Below are 24,240 nucleotides of genomic sequence, written 5' to 3'. Positions count from 1 at the left end.
TTTCTATTTTTCTGTCTTTTGCTTTAATAAAGACACACCTTTGCATATGTTAATTTTCCATACTTTCCGCAACTATTGAAACGTAAAGTCATTTGAATATTTTCTTAACATGTTCCCATGTTACCCTTCCTGTTAGAAATCATATTTTGCATTGCAGTTTGTCATTTTCTGATATGGTCTAGAACCTCCTTACTTAAACTGTCTAAAGAACTTTTGCCCTAAATACATAGCGTTTCCCGTTGCATCTCATATTAGAATTTCAATGATTACCCTGACTTTATTTTTCTATAGTTATGTACTTTTCATTATCTTGATTATTGATTGTCTTATTCTTGTAAATCTAATGCTTTCAGAGGACGAACTTTAGATAAACAATTTAAAACTTCCAGTTGTCCGTGGTCATTTTACAAAAGTATTGAATGTCATTTTTGAGTTGTATTTTGCTGCCTTTCCTTTACAGCTAGCTCCCTGATCCATTGTGGTCATAGGTACCCGTGTCGGTGGATGGTAAGTCGGGTACGCTGAGGAATAACAGTAGGGAATTCACACAAATTGGTAGCAGCCCGTGAAGTCACCCGGTCAATGTATATGGTGAATTGAAATATATGGGCCGGAAGCGGCGAAATTATTGGTTGGGTGACCTCGCGCGCTCTATCAGTTGGTGGGGACTTCAATTCCGTGGTTTCTGGGTTGTGTGATCGCTACCCTCCCCGGGACCTTCCGAGGGCCCAGTCTTGGTTGAGTGGCTTTCTGGAGACCTTGGGGCTAACTGATTGCTGGCGCTTGCTCCACCCAGGGCAGTCGCAGTATACTTTCCATTCTGGTGCCCACGGCAGTCTCTCGAGACTGGACCATATTCTTATTCCCTCTTCCCAAGCCTCCGCCATACAGGAAGTAAAACATCTTGCAAGAGGCATTTCGGACCACTCTCCGGTTTGGTTAGTTGTGGATGCACAACGGGGTTCGGCGGGCCGCGTGGCTCCGATCAACCCCTGGTATCTCCGGGATCCCAAGGTCAGGGCCGAACTGATTAAAACACACGATCATTATTTTGCTGAGAATGTGGGTTCTGTTTCCTCCCCAGTTTCTCTGTGGGAGGCTTACAAAACTGTCATTCGTGGCCAAGCTCTTTCTTTGATCGGCAGCGTCAAGTGGGCCAACCGTGCTGAGGTGGTCCGTGTCGAGGGTGAAATCACTGCTCTGGAGGGAGACTTGGAATCTGGGGTCACCACGGAGGGGCTGCATCTGCTGGAGTTGAAGCAGTATGAATACAGGGCTCTGGTCACGGATGCTGCTAAGGAAATGGGTAGGAAGCAACAGGGACGTCTGTATGATATGGGTGACAAAGCTGGTAAGCTGCTTGCTTGGCTGGATAAAAGGGAGAATGCAAGCCGGGTTGTTCCTGTGATTGTTGCCGCGAATGGAGAAAGTTACACTGACCCTGTTGATATTGTTACATGCTTTGCCGAATACTTCCAGGAAGTGTACTCCCCAGTGTCTGATAGATCCGAACAGGACTCCCACTTGCTTTTACGGAATATTGCACTTCCCCGTTTGTCTGATATTGACAGGGGCGCTTTGGATGTGCCGCCTACTGTGGAGGAGATTGCTGCTGCTGTCCGTTCGGTCCGATCTGGCAAGGCGTCGGGCCCAAATGGACTTCCCATTGAGCTCTACAAACTTCGCCCAGATACGCTAGCCCCGCACTTGCGCTTGATGTTCCTCGAATCTTTGAAGGTGGGTTCCCTCCCCCATGACCAAAGATTGGCCTCTATAGTCGTTATTCACAAAGAAGGAAAACCACGAGATCGCTGTGCCTCTTTTAGACCTATCTCGTTGATTAACGCCGAACCTAAGATCCTGGCCAAAGTGCTAGCTACGCGTTTGGCTACTGTCATAGGGGACTTGGTTCACCCGGATCAATCCGGTTTTATACCGCATCGCAATACGGCGCTTAATCTTCGACGTTTGCATGGCGTCCTAGCGCGAGCTGGGACGTTGCGTGAGCCCGCCATTTTGGCGTCTTTGGACGCCACTATGGCGTTTGATACAATAGAATGGCCGTACTTGTGGGCGGTTCTTGTAAAGTTTGGTTTCGGTCCGGAGTTCATTAAGTGGGTAAAACTGCTGTACACTGATCCCATGGCTCAAGTAGTTGTTAATGGTCGTGTCTCCGCTCCCTTCACACTTGGCAGGGGTACGCGTCAGGGCTGTCCTTTGTCCCCGCTTTTGTTTGCTCTCGCCTTGGAACCACTGGCGGCCTGGTTGAGGTGGGAACCGTCTCTGAGGGGCATTAGATGGAATTCGGAGCTTGAAGACCGTGTGTCTCTCTATGCAGATGATATTCTGCTATATCTGACGTCACCTCGAAAATCCCTCATTGTTTTGTTTGATGTCTTGTCATCTTTTCGCAAGAACTCGGGTCTCGTCATTAACTGGTCGAAGTCCTGTATATATGTCTTATCGGGCGACACTCCCCTTCTGCCGCAAGGCTGCCCCATCGCGGTCGCGCACGACGGATTTACCTATCTAGGCATTTTTATCACTCTGCAGCCTGCTCTGCGTTTTGACCGAAATCTGCTGCCCCCTCTCCAACGCCTCCGGGCAGATGTTGTTGCTTGGGGAAAACTGCCTCTCTCCCCTCTGGGAAGGGCAGCATTGTTTAAAATGATGTCACTGCCCCGTTTCCTCTACGTATTGCAAAATACACTTGACATAGTGCCTACTAAATATTTTCGTGAGATTGAGAGCTTGCAGAGGCAATTGGTGTGGGGGGGGAAGATCTTGTATTGCTATTGCTAAATTGACACTCCCGTGGTACGATGGTGGTATTGCTCTACCTGATATCCGTCGTTACTATTGGGCGTCCCAATTGGGGGCGATAAATCATTGTATGTACGGCCCTTCACCGAATCCAGCCTTCGAACTGGACAAATGGCTTTTGCCTGGGGGTGATTACTATAGAGCTCTTTACTCCAGACCTGTTCCCCGAAATGTAACGGGTCCCACCAGGACAGCCGTCCAAGTATGGCGCCATGCCTCAATGGCGTTAGGCTGGACTGATAAATTGACTCGCGCCACTCCACTGTATGCCTCCGATAGTCTCGGGTCTCTTTGGCAATCGAAGGGATTTGATAGATGGGATTTGATAGGTATCAGCAAGGTGAACGACGTATGGGCTGGAGGGAGAATGAAGATGTTTGACGAACTGAAAACTGAATACGGTCTGAATGATCGCGAATTTTTTCGATATGCCCAGGTCCGTCACGCGGTCCTATCTGTTTTCCCCTCGGGCACGGACATACCGGAAGCGTCCCCACTTGAGGACAGAATACTGGACGGGCACGTCCCGGACAGTACGATTTCGCTCATTTATAAAAAATTGATTAATTCCAGGTCCGATCTCTTGTGTCACCTTAGAGAGAGTTGGACTAGCGACGGACTAGAGCTCGACGACGAAGATTGGCAGGCGCGATCTCCTCCCCCAAAGAGGTGGCCATCCCGGCGCGCCTCAGATTTGTACAGCTCAAAATCCTTCATAGAGTGTACGTGACTGGTCCCCGCTTGGTACACATGGGCTTTTCTGTTGATGGCCTGTGCCGGCGTGGCTGTGGTCTCGTGGGCACATTCCTACATATAATATGGGAGTGTCCCGAGATAGTGCGATTTTGGTCTCGTGTGCATGAAGTGATGAGTGAGGTTACGGGTGTGCGGTCGGTGCCGGAGGCTAGGAGATGCTTGCTGAATGTATGGGAGCCGAATGACTATAATGTACTGCAGCTCCGATGGGTGACCCTGGGTAATATGATCGCCAAGAGGGATATTGCCCAATTATGGGGTGCTCAGGGACCGCCCAGGGTTCGGCAATGGAAACAAAACATGGATTTGTGCATGTTCAGGGAAAAAACTGTATATATTTCTCGAGGTACGCCCCGTAAATGGGGGAAGATATGGACTCAATGGAACTCTTACCGTGGCGATATATGTACCCCCCCTCTCCCGGAATTGGATGTCGAACTGACGTCCCCACAACCCAATGATTCCTCCACTTGATGCTATACGTTGAACCGTTGAACTGCTGTTGCTCCCACTATCCCCCCCCCCACCGAAATTCCTTACTGAGATGTTGTATGACCACTTGTACACTCTCCCCACTCCTCCCACATGATGCAACCCTGTAAAGTAATGATGTCGTCTTATTTTTCTTTGTTCCTTGCAAAGTTGTTTGTGTTCTTTAAAATTAATAAAATGTTTTAAAAAAAAAAAAAACATACAAGTGGTATAACATCTCAAATCAAATATAAATACACTCTACCATAAAATGGTAGAGTGTATTTAAAATTGGTATTTCGTTGCAACAAAATGCAGATGCAAGAATCTAAATTGACAGCGGTAAAGTGCTGGTGCGAAGAATAACAGCAGCAAGATGAACATTTAAGAATGCCATCCGACAGTATTGCATAACACTAATGTCTCTGTCCTCTGTTAAGGAGCATAATAGGTTTCAAGAGTTTGAGAATGAAAAATTCTCAAGTCAATTCGAAACTCTGCGTGAATTGCCTGTCTGTATTTTTTCAGCGCTAGCTTTCTTGCGTCAATTAACTTCTTCGATCAGGTTCTTTTGGGCTCCCCTCATTAGCAAGTTAACGGCTTTCTTTGGGCGCCGGATTGTTGTCAAGATGATGGCTGGCTTGATAGGGCAGTGCCGCCGAGCTGGACATGGAAATTTAGGAGCCTGGTCATAAAGCTGGTCCATGTGATAGTCCGTTCTCTTTGAATCTGTGTAGTTAATTTTATCCTTCACCACTATCTTTATTTTCGCACTGCACATTAATGTTAGTCCACTTGATGGAAAACATCATGCTAGTTTTCTGACGTCTAGTTCTACACCGGCACTATATGGCTGGATGTGCTCTGGATTGATCAGCAATTCCCACATGACGTGAATTCCACCGAATGGGTGGTCTGATGGGAATTGTTCTAGCGTTCTGTTTCCCAATAACTCTCAACGACACTAGTTTGCGTTCATACCCTACTGGCCCTTAGTGACTGGTTTAGTCATACACCATTCCCCGACCTGTTCTGCTCTTTCTTGTGTTTCATAATCTGCGACACTACTTCAGCTGCTAGTTTAGTGCATTCAACCTTGATGGCATCACTAATGGCTTCACTCCAGTTAAGGCGCTGGAGGTTCTCAGTATGTATTCCTATCCGACCCCAAAAGGCACCCATGCACCCGACGCCCCACGGCCTTGTGTGCCCAAACCAGCTGTGCCTAACCAATCCCTAACTTCCCAAACAAACAAACAAACAAACAATGTTAGTCTCAACACAGGTGAGCAAAAAACCTGTGCATAAAAGAAGAAAGAAAACTCAGTGTTGAGCCTTTTGGATCCTGGAGTTTCCATCCCGGGTTTCCCGGGTCGGTCTTCCATGGGACTTCGATCTCCTTTATGCATTTCCATATCTGCAGCTGATTCCGGAGTTCTGAAGAAGGTCCTGGAAAGGCTAGGTCCAGATTACGGTTATAGCTCTGGAATGGACATGGAGTGTCTGGTATTACGAATGTCTGAGTCTATGCTCATGCCCTCCACACAATCAGTTTATTTATGAGGACCTGGTGTTCCAACAACAGAGCAATGTTCTTCAACCGAACCTCCACAACCTACCTTTTTATGCATAGAAACACAGCGGTACTGGCTGAGTGGTTCTGACCTGCTAGAGCAAGAGGTGGCTGTGGTTTTGGTTGACAATCACCCGTCCAACAAGTCAATAAACTCTGGCGCTGGGAAAAGCTTCTGGTCTGATGCAATGACCATTAGGTCTATGTGCTTCAAGCTAAGCTTTCTGGTGTACTTTTATATGTTATGTCCTTAGCTTGACAATGTCTTCCGGTGGGCAGAAATTTACCTTTTTGAGGTAAATAACCCTCTGTGTCAAGATGCATTGGGTCCTGGCCTCCTAAGAGTCTCTGAGCTCAATCCACTAGAGCAAAAGGCCACCTGTACTGCTTTGGCTAGGGGTGTTCTAATGCTGCAAATGTGCCCTGCTGCTACATGGAAGCCAGTTCATACCTACACCAGGCACTTCTGTATCTATTCTCGGATTGCAGGAAGAGCGATTTTGCCGACATTTGTTCCAGAAGGTCTTCTTGAAATCAAGTCAACTGTTCACAGCCACCAACCTTTAGAGAGCTGCTTTGGCATCTATTCAAAAGTTGAAGAATCTGTGGTATCCATCAGAAGAACAAGCTTCTCCTTCAGGTGAATCTCTATTAATATTCAAAAGCTCTGAATTATCCAACTCAAATATAGGATCCCAGAAAAATAGTGTCAGTGAACTGCAGGGACGGTCAGTGCAATCATTATCTACCACCATACAAGCTAGTGCTTCAGTGTGCGGGCATACATTCTACCAAAAATCAAAAGTGGCGTGTCTAGTTAGTGGGGTGGTGGGGGCATAATACTCTAAACTTTCTTCTCTCTGCCACATGCCTCTAAGGAGGAAAGACTTAACTGGCTTTTACTTTGATTGGACTAAGGAAAATCGTGTGGATAACCAACTTTTTGTGGGGTTCTGGAGTTCTCTGGTGCTTAGGAGGTAAGGACAATCCAGAAAAGAAAATGACCGTATATTGATGGTCTAACCATAAAGATGTCTTGGAAAAAAGTAGCCTTCTGAGTGCTTCCATGGTCATTCTACTTAAGATAAAGCCAGCACTACAGCCTTGATCAAGTTGCCCTGGTGCTGAACATCTGCCAGGTGGCTTCTTGGACATCCGTCCACTAGATCACCAAGCATTACTGCTGTGACTCTCAAGTCCCCAGGGAGGGCAATTTTGCCCAGGAAGTCTTGCAGGATTTATTGGTTGGACATCCACCACTACTTAGAGCTTCCACCTTTGGGAGGTACTGCTTGGTATCTATTCAAAAACTGAGGAGTCTGCGATTTAAAATATCCATCAGATGAGCAAGTTAATTACCTTTGTTAATGCTCTTTCTGCAACTGCAGACTCATCAACAGACCCGTCTAGCCGGTCATGTGGAGAGCACTTCTGATAAGTCAAAAGGCCTCAATCTAAGTTCAGCAAATAGTTAGGTTACCGATTTGTCTATTTCTTCAAATCTCCTCAGTGGAGTCTGAAGTCGCCACCTACTGCTGCTCTGGATCTATTACAGAAAAAGTTGTCAACCAGACCGGTGCCTAGGGAAATTCAAATGTTAACAAATCTGCTGATAGAAGTACAGATGATAAAATCACAAATAATTTTGTGGAGATGTAAGATTGACGTTCATTGAAGACAGTTCGACAAGGCAACAGGAGAAACGGATCTATACAGATGAAACCTGATCCCTAAAAATGTAAATTCATAATATGTTTGCACGAAAGCAAAGAAATACACGAACACTGCAATGCACACGACATTTTATAATTTAGCTATTAGCAGTTCTGCATAAGTTAACATTGCAGCTAAATTCACTGATCACTAAATTAATTAGCACTGGCAAAGCCAACAGTCTCACCTTTAGGACTTATTAGGTGAGCCAATGCCTTTTGGCCTTGTTGCACAAGTTACTACTTGTGTAACGATATATCTGTAAGAGACATTAGTTAGTATTAGATTCCTTACCTTAGAATATCCCCAGGCGTCAGACTGGATCCGGAAATTTTTGCGTAGCAGTACCCTTGCGCATCGGTAGGCGTCGTCTGCGGCTCCGCGTCCGTCGTCTGCGTCGTGGGCGCCGTGATGACGTCGTCGGAGTACTTAGACGCCGCCTCCGGGTGCTGACGTCAGTTCTTAGACACAGCTTTTCCGCGCCAGAAACGCAGAGCCATGTTAAAAACCAACACTGGTGCCATTGAAACTAGGGCCCTGAAGGGGACAACCCTAACCCTAGATATTGGTTCGCAGAACGGGGAGGATGGGTGGGTCGGTAAGGAATCTAATACTAACTAATGTCTCTTACAGATATATCGTTACACAAGTAGTAACTTGTGCATCTGAAAGAGACACGTTAGTATTAGATTCCTTACCTTAGAATAGATACCCCAGCAATACCAACCCCGGTGGAGGGTCTGCGAACCAATAATCACACCAGAAAGTCCTGGAGGACAAACGGCCAAAGAAGCCATCCCTCTGGACTTGGCTGTCCAGGCAGTAGTGTCTTGCAAACGTGTGCAGCGATGCCCACGTAGCTGCCTGACAGATGTCTTGTAAGGGCACACCCCTGCCCAGGGCTGTGGTAGTCGCCGTGGCTCGGGTAGAATGAGCCCGCAATCCAGCAGGGGGCTCCTTCCTAGCCAAGGAGTAGCATGCCTGGATACACAAGATGAACCACCGGGAGATGGTCCTCTTGTGCACCGCTTTCCCCTTCTTAGCGCCCACATAACCAACAAAGAGTTGGTCATCCACCCGGAACTGGCGTGTGCGATCCAGATAAAACGAGAGCGCACGTTTTGGGTCGAGACGATGGAGCCGCTCTTCCTCTTTAGAGGGATGCGGTGGCGGAAAGAAGGTAGGCAAGGTGATAGACTGCCCAATGTGGAAGGCCGTGACAACCTTGGGCAGGAAAGATGGTTTGGTACGAAGCACCACTTAGTCCGGATGGACAGAAAGGAAAGGTGGAGTACAAGAAAGAGCCTGGAGCTCACTCACTCTCCTGGCAGAGGTGATGGCAACCAGGAAAGCAGTCTTCAAAGTCAGAAGGCGAAGAGGGCAATTGTGAAGTGGCTCAAAGGGAGCACACATCAGAAAAGTCAGAACCAGGTTCAAGTCCCACTGAGGCATCACAAACGGAACAGGAGGAAAAGTGTGAGTGATGCCTTTAAGAAATCTGTTCACAATAGGGGACTTGAACAAAGAAGGCTGATCAGGTAGCCTGAGAAAGGCTGAAAGGGCAGAAAGGTAGCCCTTGATAGTGCCCAGAGCAGAGCGCTGCTGGGCAAGAGAAAGAGGGAAGAGAAGAACCTCTGAAAGAGGGGCAGCAAGAGGATCCACAGCCTTTGCTGTGCACCATGCCACAAATCTGTTCCACCTGCAGGCGTATACCGACTTTGTGGAGGGACGCCTGGCTGCCAGAATGACGTTACAGACTTCGGGAGGCAAGTCAAATGGCCTCAACTGTCGCCGCTCAATCTCCAAGCATGGAGGTGGAGACTGGACAGGTTCGGGTGGAGGACCGTCCCCTGCTGCTGCGACAGAAGGTCCTCCTGAAGAGGCAGATGAACCGGGGGATCGACTGACATACTGAGTAGCTCGGGATACCAGTACCTTCGAGCCCAGTCCGGAGCCACAAGGATGACTTGGGCCCGGTCGCGCCTGATCTTCTTCAGCACTCTGGGCAGAAGTGGTATAGGCGGAAAGGCGTACAATAGACCGCAACTCCACTCGCGACGAAAAACGTCTCCGAGCGAGTGCCGCCTTGGAAATTCCAACGCGCAGAACTGATGACATTGCGTGTTCTCTTCGGTGGCGAATAGATCTAACCAAGGCTCTCCCCATTGCTTGCGCCACGTCCGAGTTCAGACGCCATTCGTGATCCATCATGCACCTGCGGCTGAGTTCGTCCACCCTGGCGTTCAGAGAACCTGCCAGGTGTTGAACCACCAGGGTCACGCCCTGATGTTCCAGCCATTGCCAAAGGCGCAGAGCCTCCTGGCAAAGGGTCCACGACCCCACCCCGCCTTGTTTGTTGCAGTACCACATGGCGGTGGTGTTGTCCGTGAACACCTGCACTACACTCCCCCGGACAGAGGGAAGGAATGCCTTCAGTGCTAGACGAATCGCCCGAAGCTCCAACATGTTGATGTGGAGTCGAGTCTCCGCCGGAGACCAGAGGCCTCTGATGTCCGCCTCTCCCATGTGGCCTCCCCAGCCCTGGAGGGACGCGTCCGTCACAACTACGTGCTCCGGTTGGGGAAGGGAGAGGTATCTGCCACAGACCCAATCGCGGTCCGTGAGCCACTACTGCAACTGTCTCGCAGTGCCCTCCGAGATCAGGACATGGTCGGATAAGTTGCCTTGATGCTGGGCCCACTGAAACTTCAGGTCCCACTGCAGAGCCCGTATCCGCCATCTGGCGTGATGCACCAGCAGGATGCAGGAGGCCATCAGCCCCAGAAGCCGCAGCGTCAACCTGACCGAAACCCGGGATAACGGCTGAAAGATGGGAATCAGAGCCTGAATATCCCGGACCAGCTGCTCGGGTGGATAAACCCGAAACTGCGCCGAGTCTAGAACCGCTCCGATGAAGAGGAGCTTCCGAGAGGGGCACAGGTGTGACTTTGGCACATTGATCGAGAACCCCAGCTGATGCAGGAGGTCTGCCGTAGTCTGGAGGTGGCTGACGACTGTCTGGGGCGAGCCCGCCTTCAACAGCCAGTCGTCGAGGTAGGGGAAGACTGAAACCCCCAACCTGCGCAGATGAGCTGCGACCACCGCCATCACCTTTGTGAACACCCGTGGGGCGCTGGTAAGGCCGAAGGGGAGCCGGGTAAACTGAAAGTGCTTGTGGCCAACCGTGAACCGCAGGTAGCGCCGGTGGGCCGGCAGGACGGGGATGTGGAAATAAGCGTCCTGCAAGTCCAACGCTACCATCCAGTCTCCTGGATCCAGGGCAGCTAAGACCTGAGCCAGCGTCAGCATCTTGAACTTCTCCTTCCGGAGGAAGCCGTTGACGTTCCGTAGGTCCAAGATAGGGCGCAGGCCCCCTTTGCCCTTCTTGGGTACCAGGAAGTAGTGGGAGTAGCAACCACACCCTACTTCTGGCCCAGGAACGCGCTCGATGGCCCCTTACGCCAAGAGGGCCGTAACTTCCTCCTGCAGAAGTCGCAAGTGATCCCCCGATACACGGTGGTTCTGCGGCGGCATGGTTGGAGGAGTCGCCTCGAAGGGGAGGGAGTAGCCCCTTCGGACGATCTGCAGCACCCACCTGTCCGATGTGACAGTGCGCCAGTGGAGGTGGTGATGGCGAACCCTGCCCCCCACTGGCGTCACATGGGCCTGAAAGCACGGACCAGGAGGGTTTTGAGGCGGATGCTGCGGGGGAAGGTGTGGACTGACCTCGCCGCTGCCCACGACCGCCTGGACGGCGGTTCCCACGGCCGCCACCGCGTTGGGTATTGCCCTGCGGCGCGTGGCTGGCGGCACGTGCGGGCGCACCCCTTCCGTGGCCACGAAAGGAGTGATAGGCAGCCGGTTGCTGGCGTTGGCCCGAGAGGCCTAAGGACTTGGCCGTAGCCCTGGAGTCCTTAAAACGCTCAAGCGCATGGTATGCCTTGTCGCCAAAGAGGCGACGGCCAACGAACGGCATGTCCATGAGCGTGCTCTGGACATCTGCCGAGAAGTTGGCGGATCTCAGCCAGGCGTGGCGTCTGACCGCCACCGTCGTTGCCATCGCTCTACCCAGGGAGTCAGTGGTATCCAGCCCACACCGGATGGAATACTTGGCTGCATCCCGGCCCTCCACAAGGGCTTGGCCGAGTTTGGCCCGTACCTCCAACGGACACTCTGGCAGCACTTCCGCGACCTTATCCCACACAGAGTGGGTGTAACGTCCCAAGAGGCAGGCGGTGTTGGAAGACCGCAGGCCCAAACTAATGGATGAGAAGATCTTCTTCCCATACTGGTCATACCTCTTGGATTCCTGATCCGGCGGGGCCGACGGGAATGCGGTTTGGGAATTGGAGGCCTGGATGACCAGGCTCTCGGGGGTAGGGTGGGAGGACAGAAAACATGGGTCGCCCGGGGCGGGGCGGTGGCGTCTGGCCACGTTCCTATCTACAGGCGAACCCGTAGCGGGCTTGGACCAAGTGCCCAGAAGAACGTCAGTCAAGGCCTCATTAAAGGGCAGCAGAGGCTCGGCCGAGCTTGACTGGGGTTTAAGGACCTCAGTGAGGAGGTTGTTCCTCACGGCCGCGACGGGGAGCTCAAGGTTTAAGGCCTTGGCAGCCCTCATCAGCACCACACTATATGCTGCCCCCTCCTCCGAATGAGACTGACACTCCCTGGTCAGAGGGTCCTCAGACCCCTCCCAGTCCTCTCCTTCACCCATCTCCTGAAATTCAGGGTCCTCAACCAATGGGGCCTGTTCATAAAAGTGAAATTCACCCAACGGCGTCTGGAGCGGCGCCCAACGGGGCCGTCCCGACGGCCGAACAGGAACGGAAGTAGAACCAGGGTCGGCGCCGCCCGAGGACGGCGCCGGAGGCGACACCTGAGGGTCCGACGCCGGGGAGGCCGTCAGATCCACCGGCGACGAACCAGATCCCGAAGGAGGACCAGCGGCGTCCTGCGGCGCCGGGCCCGAAGGCGCCGGCGGCGTCAGAACAACTGGACCCCTCGGCACCGGGCCCGAAGGCGCCGGCGGCGTCGGGATAACAGGGGCCTGCGGCGCCGGGCCCGAAGGCATCGGCGGCGTCGGGGCCGAAGCACCCGACGGCGTCGGGCCGGAGCCGCTGACCCGCTAGGGCTCCCAGACGGGTCCGCTGGGCCCGGAGGCACCGCGGAGCCCGTCGGAGGAGAGAGTTTCCTCATGGCCATGAGGAAGCACTCGACCTCCTCCGGTGTCGCGTTGAGCCCAGGGACCGTAGGGTATGGGGCTGGACGCGGCGCCCGCGACTCCTACGGAGCCGCGTGGGCGGTGTCACCCGAACCCCCGGCCGCATCGCACGAGCGTCGGGGGGAGTCCGAGGAGCGATGACGCCGCTTGGACTTCTTGTGCCGCTTACCTGACGACGACTTCGACCCGGAGGAGTGCGGCCTACTCTCGGAGCTGTGGTGGCTCCGGGCCCGCGACCTGTCCCTCGACCTCCCATGGGATCGGGACCTCTCACGGCGCGGGGCCGACTGCCGGAGTTCGAGGCGCCTACGGGACCGCTCCCGCCTGGCTTTCGAAGAGAGGGTCCGGCAGTCGGAGCAGGCCTTGTCGTCGTGGTCGACGCCCAAACACGACAAACACACACGGTGGGGATCCGTGACCGACATCAGCCGGTCGCAATCGTCGCAATGCTTGAAGCCGGGCATCCCTATCGGCACCGTTTCGGAGTCGAGAGACTTCGAAATAGTAATCAAAAAGGATCAAAAAGCTTAGTCAAAATTGACTAGGGTTACTGCTTTTTCCAGATCTGCGCTTGCTGGCGCGGAAAAAAGAAGAACTGACGTCAGCACGCGGAGGCGGCGTCTAAGTACTCCGACGACGTCATCACAGCGCCCACGACGGACGCGGAGCCGCAGACGACGCCTACCGACGCGCAAGGGTACTGCTACGCAAAAATTTCCGGATCCAGTCTGACGCCTGGGGATATTCTAAGGTAAGGAATCTAATACTAACGTGTCTCTTTCAGATGTACAGCATCAACAAAATGCTTTTTGCCAATGCTGCACACCAAAAAAGAATAAATGCTTTAAGATGCCACATGCAGAAAGCGCATAATGACACAACTGCTGCTCACTCAAACATACAACAGGTGATAGGAGGGATGTGTACAAATAGTGTAATCCCTGGCAATTGCTTGGCCTTGCATTCCAAAGTATCGTTTTTTGCCCACAGTCCCAATCCAGACAGAGGTAAGCCATAACCAAATCAATTCCGACGCTGTTCCTCATGGGAACATTGTCAACCTCCAGGTGAGGCCTCCTTTGGAAGAGACCACAAGCAAACCAGACCTGTTTCATCAATACACAAATGAGCGCTTACTAAATTACGCAGGTGCCAGTTTCTCTGTTTACTGGTCCAAAATGGCTGACACCACTTGGGGCAATAAAAAAAACATTTGAATTACACTAAAGAACATTTCAGCAAGCAAAGCAGCGAGGCTCTACAAGAAATATGAAAGTAAAAAAAATGAAAAGGTCTGCGAAGGGTGGGTGCGAAACAAAGTAGTGGGCGGAGAGAGGCACGGGGGACAGTGGAGGATAAAATAAAATATATAGCTGAATGAGGGGAGACGGGATAAAGGAGGGGAAACAAGCACACACAGGATAAAGTCGCTCGGAGCGCAGGACACTAGCACAAAAGAAAGGACTACATGACGGATAGAGCAAAACAGGGCATGTGGGTGAATATTTGGCAGGGGAAAGAAGTACGAGGGAAAGAGCTTGAATGCACATGCGCTCTTATTGATTACTAAACGAAAAAGAAAAAAGTAGTACCCTAAAAGTGATCAGTGGATAGATACAGGTCAGCCAATCAAACGAAGGCTATACTACAACACAAGAAAAGAAATTAAGGCAGTCCATTGATTAATAAGCAAACAAATGAAATCGACATTAAAGCCAACCAATGGAAGCAACTGCGGGCTCTAAGCCCACTGAGGGTCCTTGGAATAGCACACGAAAGGTCTTTTCCACCCAGACTGCTAACAATTGCCTGGTATGCTATACCTAAAAGATGTTGCAGTCACTTGATAATCTGCAAACGTAAGAAACTGAACTGAAAAGAAAGATTTTGAACATCAATCTCTTAATTAGGGCAAAACTTATTACATTATTTTGAAGGAGTTGCAATAAGTTTAAATCAATATATTTTTATTAAGCTGTGCTTTTGTGAAATTTTGATTTGCTCTTTCATAATATTGTAAACTATGCAGAGCGAATGAAAACGATGAAACATATATGTTGTCCCGAGCAACTGAAATAGTCTTTTTAGCAAGGCTTTACTTTCCAAACTTAATATATAAGTTGAAACAAATGTTGACTGCCAATTGGTGGTAACATTTGAAATTTAGCAAAAGTCTTCTAGAGCCTGCTGAAACCAACTGCTTTTGAAGAAAACCATGGCTGCATTAACTGTGAAAGCTGAGTGGTAGAAGTTGTGCAAACAACAGTAATTGATACATCAGTGCCATCGAGCACGCAATACACATTTTGGTCCATAAATAAAAAGATCTATAGTGTTCCATTTTTCATTTTCTTCAGGTTGATTCACCATGTCTTTCATATGCTCCAATTTCACCAGTAAGCTTCATGTCGTAGTTTAGACAATTTAGCTGGGGGTCCTTCCCGGACACAGCTTAAGTGAATAAAAAAAAAAAAAAAGGGACACCACTGATCTTTTTAATTATGGACTAAAATGTGTATTGTGTGCTCGAGAGCACTGATGTAGTTATTGGCACCCATTTTGGGTTTGGAGGAGGTGTGGTGGCCACTCATCCCCATCTGAACACAGTGAACTTCTTGTGAAGATCGAATTGCTCCTGGAATGTTGCACCCGGTTTGTTTTGCTTGCTACCAGTTTTTGACACAATGATTGGTTCAGGACTTAATCATGCACCTTCATAAAGCCAGTGCCTGCCAATTATCAAATAATCAGACTTCCAGCGGAGAAAGACATTTTTATATAGCAAACATCCAGGAGTATTCAGGAATAGGTCAATCAACTAATCTTCGTCAGGCATTCCTAACATGGGAACTGCACCGCAGAGTTCTGCAAGAAGAAATTGCACGTTGCCATGTATTCCAGGTGTCATGGCAAACCAATGTACCTTCTGGAGAAAAGTAAACTCAATCATTCCTGATGAAAGTTTCAAATTAGTTATTCAGGTTATAGTTTATCACCTAATGACAAATGTACTGCTAGTCTAGCAGATGTTTCCTGGTCATCCCTGGTCCACTAAAAACGTCCTGCAGTCAGTTGCCGGTCTGGTTATTGGTATTAAGACCGAAAAGCTTAATCAAAGCATCCAACAAACGGACTAATCTCTACTAGTAGCTTGGTTTACCAAGAACACCCCAGCTTACCTTGCAGACAAGTTCACTATCCCTGGCGGTTCTCTGCAAACCGCACCCAGGACAACAGCAGACTAAAAAGCGTAAAAAATAAAAATAAGGTAGCAGGCCTTTTCTGTCTATGCACACCAGATCTGTAGCATTACCCCCCCCCCCCCCTACCCCCATCTAACAAGACAACTCAATTCTGTTCCAACTTAAGAAACAGATGAAGTCGCTCCTCTTTAAAGAACACTACATTACAATGCATTAATTCAATCCAGATACCTTCCTGATCACTTGTTTATTGTACGCTCTTCTTTGACCCTGCACATTGTTCTGCTGCCCTTTGGTTAGGTTTTCATTATAAAAATAGCGCATAAATCTATACTTAAAACACAAGATTCTATTAAAGGATGAGAAACGTGGCACTGCCAGAACATTTGTGAACACCAGAGGTGGATCTCATTTGACCTAAAACACTCACACGTAGTGTTTAACTATGTTGACCTAAAAACACGAAATCTTATGCAGAAGATAAAAGGGCCAGCTCCCACCTACCCACCCAGGGATTCACAACCTCTTGCACTCCAGCCCCATTTTTACAGAACATGCAGAAAGACCAGTTCATTATCATTACAGCTCTTTCGAGATGCTGTTGCCACCCGGCTAAATGCCATTAGAAGCACATAATGCCTTGAAATCAGGCTACAGTAGGCGATGAGATCTATTCTTTAACACAGACTATACGAAAAGGATGCTCTCATCAGGGTAATTGATACCCCTGTTTGTGGCGCTGACTATTTTACTGTAATTTCATACTGTTGCAGATGGTCCAGATTATTCTGTATTGGTCAATATCTATACCTGTGACAACATGGCGACAATGTGACTGATGCAGCCTACTGATATTTCATGTACAGGATCAACTGTGATAGTACCTTATATCCTGGTGGTAATCCGGGATCGCACACAGCAGCTGACAGGAGCCTCACAAGCAGGTCCTGCACTTCTTCAAGACTCGATCCCCTATTTATTAATCCCTCTTGAAGAGTACTCAAATTGGGGATATCCGTACTCAAATCGAACCCCAGAACTTTACCAAAGTTGCGCAGGAATTGTACTACCATGAGGCAATCTGAAAATGTACTTCCTGAAAGAATAAGGCCTGGAATGCGAAGCAATTCTGGCAATGGCTGAAAATAAAAATAAAGAAGTTAAGTGGAAAATCTTTGTAACACATTTACAATTGTTTCCCAAGAATCAAAAATATAGCTTTGTGAAATTTAAATTGAGCATATTAGTTGATAAAAATGTTTTTGCTGAACAACGGATTCCCTAATTTCTAAGCAGTTTAGTTACAAGTATGTAAAAGTTTTATGATGGCTTATTTATAACAAGCATTGGCATAGCCAATAGGTCTCGCATTTGGGACCGTATAAGTGTTTAGCCATGCAACAGTTGGTGCTGCTGCACCAAGGATATTCTGCTACATAACTAAATACTTATAAGGTCCGAAAGCAGTGACCTATTGGCTATGCCAATTCTTGTTTGTTTTTTGTTGCTGTTTTGTTTAAGTTGCCAGATCTACAATAGCTGGACATGGTTTTTGTTAACAGTTCTTTGCATCAAATGAACTTGTTTTCATTGCTCTGAATGTTGTTTCCATTCTGGTTGTAGGAAGCAGTCATTCCCGGGGGTGTGGGGATTGCCTAGCTGTGCGCATGCACCGAATTATGCAAATGAGAAAAAGCCTGGTGCAGGCGCAATTTACAAGTGTGGAGTGAGTGAGACCCAGGCAGCATGACTCACTCACACAGGAGTTCATGCACTGCACCTGCATACTCAGCATAGTTTAAGGAAACTCGACCCACTCCCTCCCAGGCATCGAACACATATTTACCAAGAAACTCTGAGAAGAGCCTGCTTGCTGCACTGACGGCTAGTGGTGTGTGTGCCTGGTGAAAGCGCGGACTGGCGGCTGGTGGTGTGTGTGCCTGGTGAAAACGTGCACTGACGGCTGGTGGTGTGTGTGTGTGCCCGGTGAAAGCGTGCACTGACGGCTGGTGGTGTGTGTGCCTGGTAGAAACGTGCACTGATGGCTGGTGGTGTGTGTGGTGTGTGCCTGGTGGAAGCGTGCACTGACGGCTGGTGGTATGCATGCCTGGTGGAAGCGTGCACTGACGGCTGGTGGTGTGTGTGCCTGGTGGAAGCGTGAACTGACGGCTGGTGGTGTGCATGCCTGGTGGAAGAGTGCACTGACGGCTGGTGGTGTGTGTGCCTGGTGGAAGCCTGAACTGATGGCTGGTGGTGTGCATGCCTGGTGGAAGAGTGCACTGACGGCTGGTGGTGTGTGTGCCCGGTGAAAGCGTGCACTGAAGGCTGGTGGTGTGTGTGTGTGTGCCTTTTGAAAGCGTGCACTGACGGCTGGTGGTGTGCGTGCCTGGTGGAAGCGTGCACTGATGGCAGGTGGTGTGTGTGCCTGGTGGAAGTGTGCACTGATGGCTGGTGATGTGTGTCCCTGGTGGAAGCGTGCACCAACGGCTGGCGTGTGTGAGCCTGGTGGAAGGGTGCATTGACGGCTGGTGGTGCGTGTGCCCGGTGACAACGTGCACCAACAGCTGGTGGTGTATGTGTGCCTGGTGAAAGTGTGCACTGACGGCTGGTGGTGTGTGTGCCTGGTTGAAGCGTGCACTGACGGCTGGTGGTGTGTGCTGAAAGCGTGCACTGACGGATGGTGGTGTGTGTGCCAGGTGGAAGCGTGCACTGACGGCTGGTGATGTGTGTGCCTGGTGGAAGCGTGCACCGACCGCTGGTGGTGTGTGTGCCCGGTGAAAGCGTGCACGGACGGCTGGTGGTGTGTGTGTGTACCTGGTGAAAGGGTGCACTGACGGCTGGTGGTGTGTGTGCCTGGTGAAAGCGTGCACGGACGGCTGGTGGTGTGTGTGCCTGGTGGAAGCGTGCACCGACGGCTGGTGGTGTGTTTGCCGGGTGGAAGCGTGCTCAGACGGCTGGTGGTGTGTGTGCCTGGTGGAAGAGTGCACTGACGGCTGGTGGTGTGTGTGCCTGGTTGAAGAGTGCACTGACGGCTGGTGGTGTGTGTGCCTGGTGAAAGCGTGCACTGACAGCTGGTGGTGTGTGTGTTCCCGGTGAAAGCGTGCACTGACGGCTGGTGGTGTGTGTGCCTGGTGGAAGCGTGTACTGACTGCTGGTGGTGGCGTGCACTGACGGCTGGTGGTGCGTGTGCCCGTTGAAAGCGTGCACCGACGGCTACTGGTGTGTGTGTGCCTGGTGAAAGCGTACACTGGCGGCTGGTGGTGTGTGTGCCTGGTGGAAGCGTGCAATGACGGCTGGTGGTGTGTGCCTGGTATAAGCGTGTACGGACGGCTGATGGTGTGTATGCCTGGTGAAAGCGTGCACTATTGGCTGGAGGTGTGTGTGCCTGGTGGAAGCGTGCACTGACGGCTGGTGGTGGGTGTGCCTGTTGAATAGATAGTGATAGAAGGCACAAATGAAACTGACGAAGAGGAGGAGTGCAAGCAGAGGCGCAAGATTCACAGCTAGAAGACACAAATGAAGCTGACCAGGAGGGGGTAGTGCAAGCAGAGGAGCCTGATTACAGCAATAAAAACACAGATGGCAACTGTGCAGCTGTGCACATGCGCAAGCTCGTGAACGCAAGCTGTAGGCCTGCAAAAGCCTCTGGTGGCACTTTTAAAAGCCACTTAATAAATGCCTCGAAGAGACAGCGCATGCGCAGTCTCAGGAGAGACCTAAAAAATATGATTCCTATTTAAAAGGAAACTTATAGACCTAATTGATTTATGCACTCTAAAATGAAGAATTAACAGGAACAAAGAACTCCTTTTTTATGACTAAATGTATGACAGTGATCAAGAGAAGCCCTTTATGACAAAATGATTGATGCAGCATACTGATATTTCACTGTACAGAAACAGTAGCTCTGAGGCAAGGTCCTACTAACCTCACACCCACCTAATTTAGATACTGCCCATATTGTAACCTCTTTGGATGACTGAATAGATCAAACCTCGCATTTTCAGCTAGCATGCAAAAGGTACACCAACAGTAACTATTACAGTGGCAATTATCTTCAAGCATTTTGTTTGTAAGGGGAATTACGCATGAATATTAATCATTCTGGCAGACTGCCTACAACTGTCTCACATCTTCCCAGGAGATAATTATGACCAGGCCCTGTATGTATTTTTAGGGATGTATTTTGGGCATGTTTGTATTCTTTTTTGGATTCATAAGCATACATTTGATTTACCAACATGAGTAAAGAACTAGCCTTGAATTCGTGGCTTCCTCTCTTTTTAGCGGACATGGCAGCTACAAATATAGTATCTGGACTAAGATGGCAGCAGTCCTCTTTTGTGAGTCAAGCTCCAGTCCTCCAGTAGGAGCCACCTATATGACTTTAAACAAATGAAATCATGAGTTGACTTAATTTAAATCTAAGCATTGAGAAAGGCATCCCGCCAAAATGCGTTTGCTTGGAATAATCATGATATTTGATACCCTCTTTTCAGAAGCAGCTGGATATATCAAGCAGTATAGATAGATAGATAGATAGATAGATAGATAGATAGATAGATAATTAGATACATAATTAGATAGATAATTGGTATTTGTAAAGGACTGGTGATTGATTTGTATACTGCAAGTTGCTGTTTTTGGTAGACCTTTACATTTCGAATACGGAAAAGTAGATTAAAGAATTAATAAAAAGGGCATCATTTCAGGACATATGTACGGTTCTATATATATATATATCCATTTCATTTTCATACGACATTTGACAGCTTGTGTCACCTTCTGATCTCCTAAGCACATATCTTCAGTAGGTTTTTTTAATTCTTTAGCCATTTCTATTTCCAATCTTCGTAGTTCAAGCCTGCGCTCTTTGTTCATTCTCTTTTCATCTTTTTTCTCCTGCTTTAATCGTTCCTTTTCCTAAAAGAAAAACAGGCTGGTTAAATACACATTTATTATAAACACGATGTGTAGTGAGAAACGTTTCCAAGAATACACAATGTTCATTTCGTTATTTTACTTGCGTTTCCAATATTTAAATACAGAATGCATCTATCAATTGAATATGCAGTCAGGTTTTATTATAAAAAACTGAAGCGGTGGTCCGTGGTTCAAGAAAGGCATATCCAGGAGGGTAAGCTCACTCCAAGTCCTCTAATATGGCGCATGCAATACTGCAAATCGACACACAAAAACAGGACACTTTAAGTAAATAAAATAAAAGCATTGTTGGTTACAGATGTAAGAATAATAATTTTTGTTGGTGTATTTTTTGTTCGCTCAAAAGTGACTCACTACTTTATTAACACTCGAAGAGGCAGACTCACTCTTTTGAGTTTGACAATACAGGAGAAAGGATGGCTGGGGTATTTTTTCCTCTTATTTCTGCTCAGCCACTTCAAAGTCATACTTTGCAAATAAACAGAACCAGGTTTGAATTGAGATCCAGGTTTGAATTTCTTCATCCGAGAATACTCACCTGTAACTATGGATTCCCTCATCATGCAGACCAAGCAGGGTTTATCTCAGGGCGGAACACGGATTGTTATGCACTCTAACGAATATGACAAGCAGGAGGCGGCTGTGTTCGCATTGGACATCGAGAAGGCCTTTGACAGCCTTGAGTGGCCCAATCTCTGCGAGGACTTGTCTCAGCTGGGACTGGGAGGCGGCGTTCTTGCATGGATTAGACTACTCTATGCAACCCCTACAGCCGAGTGCGTACTGGGAAAACTATCTCGCCTAGGGAGCGTGTGTAAAGGGGCACGAAGCAGGGATGGCCCCCTGTCCCTGCTTCTGTTCGCCCTCGCCTTGGAACCCCGGGCGTGCAGGGCAAGAAGAGGCCAGGACTACGGTGGCCTGCGGACAAGAGAAATTAAACACAGTATAGCCTTACGCAGACGACCTCCAGTTGTTTCTCAGCAACACAACCACAGAGCTGAGAGGGGCATGGGACACAATAGCCCAGTTTGGTGGGCTCTCTGGCCTTACGGTCAACTGGCAACAATCAAGACTTTAACCTATGGTGGCTAATAACCCCCTGACGCCTGGGCTAGGGAACTTACAGTGGGAGCCTGACTGACTGCCCTATCTTGGAGTCAAAATATATGATGACTCAGCCTTATTGTTAGAGGGCAATATAGGCAGAGCGATAAGCTCAATACAGTCTCTAAGGAGTTCTGGGGGACATTGCCGCTCGCTGTGGCCGGACAAGTGGCAGTCCTGAAAATAGTGGCACTCCTGAGGCTTCAGTATTATTTTGGTGCTCTCCCGGTGTGGATTCTGCGAGCAACATTTAAGGACCTTGATTCAATTATGTCCTTTATCTGGGGGTCAGGACGCAGGAGGGTCGCGCTGACCACGTTGCAGCGCTCTTTGGCTGAGGAAGGATTGGCGCTCCATGACTTTGAAGGATATTACATAGCAGCCGAGTTGTACTGGCTGATCCAATGGTTAGCAGCCAACGAAACCCTGACAGGGAACATCACCCGGCGCACTGGACGCCCCCAACTCTTGCGACGATACTACTGCGGGTTCGGAGGAATACATCAGGAGACACGGCCGAAACCAGGGTAGTAGTACGCTGCTGGGCCAGATATCTGAGGCGGGTGGGAGCCAGAACCCTCCACACGTACCCATAACAATGTTATGTTGCCTACCACAGGGAGAGCATTGGACAGGGCTAGAAGACTGGGAAGAAGCAGGCCTAAAAGTGATGGGAGACCTATATCCCAACACAGAAATGCTCCATTTTGAAGGGCTGCAAGCGACTTATGATTTGCCAGGGTGTCAATTTTTGGAGCATTGAGCGCTCACAAGGAAGGTTAGAAAGCACTGGGGCACGGGCGGTGCAGAGCCTCAGGTGCTGGCAGGATGTAGATATGTAGCATCATCAGCAGGAACAGTAAAATCGGTCTCATGTCTCTACAAAGCTCTCAAGCAAGCCATGCAGGGACATCTGGAGCGCTTACGACTGCAGTGGAAGGAGGACTTGGGGAAACAGATCCCGGAGAAAGACTGGGACATGATACTGGAACGGACTCCGAAGGCAACTAGGAATGCGCGATTCAAATTAATACATTTTTGCATACTTTACAGAGCATACCTTACCCCGTGCCACATTAGGCGATACTTTGGAGTGGAGGCTGCAATATGGCCGAGATGCACAGACAGGGAAGTCCACATGATGCACATGTTCTGGGATTGCCCCACACTTCAAGCATTTTGGGAGGAGTTAAGACACATAATAGGCGACCTAATTGACAAAGAGCTACCACAAACCCCAGATCACTACTTATTAGGATGGTTTCCACACACAGCCAAAAACAAGATGCCTGGTAAGTTCCTGGACCTGGCTTACGTTCTGGCCAAGCGGGAGATCGCAAGGAACTGCAAAACGCCAGGCGACCACAGACAGGCACATGGAAAAAGGAATTGTAAAAATGGGCGAGCGGAAGGTAGACTCCTACTCAGGGAAGCCAGACCGGAAATAGGTAAAACAGACCAGGTGAGGGCATGGGAACGCCTTGTAGGCAAATTAACAGCTGACAGCCAGGGATCCATCAGGGCAGACTCCCCGCAACCGGCGGAGCTGGAGAGGAGGCGAACTGGCAGGCCAGGAATAATCGGTGCCTCAGCACTTTGAAGCAAGACGGGACCTACAGAGGCCTAGCGCCACCTTGCCCTAACTTATAGCAACTCAAGGGGGTAGGGGGAGTGTTTAGTTACAGGGGATTTTACTAATGATATCAGACAGCAACTGTATTCAATATATGCATAATATATACTGTGAATATGAATTCATGTAACTGCCTTGAAAACCCCAAAAAATTTGGTTGGGGGAGAGGGGGACTATGTATTCCCTCAGCCATGTGATGAAATAGGATGCTACCACTTTTTGAATCGGCTATATTTTCAAATATATATAGTGTTTGAAATGTCTTGCTGAGCAACCATTCTCAATGACTTTTAACCAAGTTGCAATGATGTGATGTACAGCCACTCCAGATGCAGATGAGGGACTGCACATTTCTCACCTTAGAATACTCACCAGGCGTGAGACTGGATCCTGAAAGCTGTTTGCCAGCAATGCTCTCATGCACAATTAAGTGGTGCAGCTTCAAATTGACCCTCCTCCTCTTTCGAGCAGTAAGGGGGAGCAAAGAACGCAGAAATGGTGATGGATTGTCCAATGTGAAAGGGAGTCATTACTTTTGGAAAAAATGCCGCCCGAGTCCTCAACACCATTTGGGAACAAGCATTTACAATGCAATGGTTTTGCCTTTGTTAAAGTTAGAGCTATTGGCATTGCTCTTGACATTATTTTTATTTATGTTTTTTTTAACATAAATAAATGGCATTGTCATTTACAATGCCACTAGCTTTATCTCTCGCGAATGACACACAAACACCCACAGAGCCCCCCCACACACACACCCACACCGAGCCTCCCACACACACACCCACACCGAGCC

The 24,240-nt window shown here is 49.1% G+C and overlaps 1 protein-coding gene across 15 annotated transcripts in view; it reads right to left on the bottom strand.

Annotated features, from left to right (window-relative positions):
- The window catches only part of BAZ2B (bromodomain adjacent to zinc finger domain 2B), a 1,221,971-nt gene that overhangs the window by 540,713 nt on the left and 657,018 nt on the right, over nucleotides 1-24,240 (bottom strand). For all 15 annotated transcript variants that reach the window (XM_078681689.1, XM_078681691.1, XM_078681692.1 and 12 more), the window contains 2 exons: nucleotides 20,546-20,686; nucleotides 16,648-16,902 (listed from right to left, as the gene is read on the bottom strand). In XM_078681689.1, coding sequence (XP_078537815.1) covers nucleotides 16,648-16,902; nucleotides 20,546-20,686 — 396 coding nt within the window. The remainder of the gene's footprint in view (nucleotides 1-16,647; nucleotides 16,903-20,545; nucleotides 20,687-24,240) is intronic.

Source organism: Lissotriton helveticus, chromosome 3_1 (genome assembly GCF_964261635.1).
Source record: "Lissotriton helveticus chromosome 3_1, aLisHel1.1, whole genome shotgun sequence".
In the NCBI taxonomy this organism is placed as follows: domain Eukaryota; kingdom Metazoa; phylum Chordata; class Amphibia; order Caudata; family Salamandridae; genus Lissotriton; species Lissotriton helveticus.
Note: the sequence above shows the minus strand (reverse complement) of the source record. Positions and strands in the feature narration are given on the sequence as shown.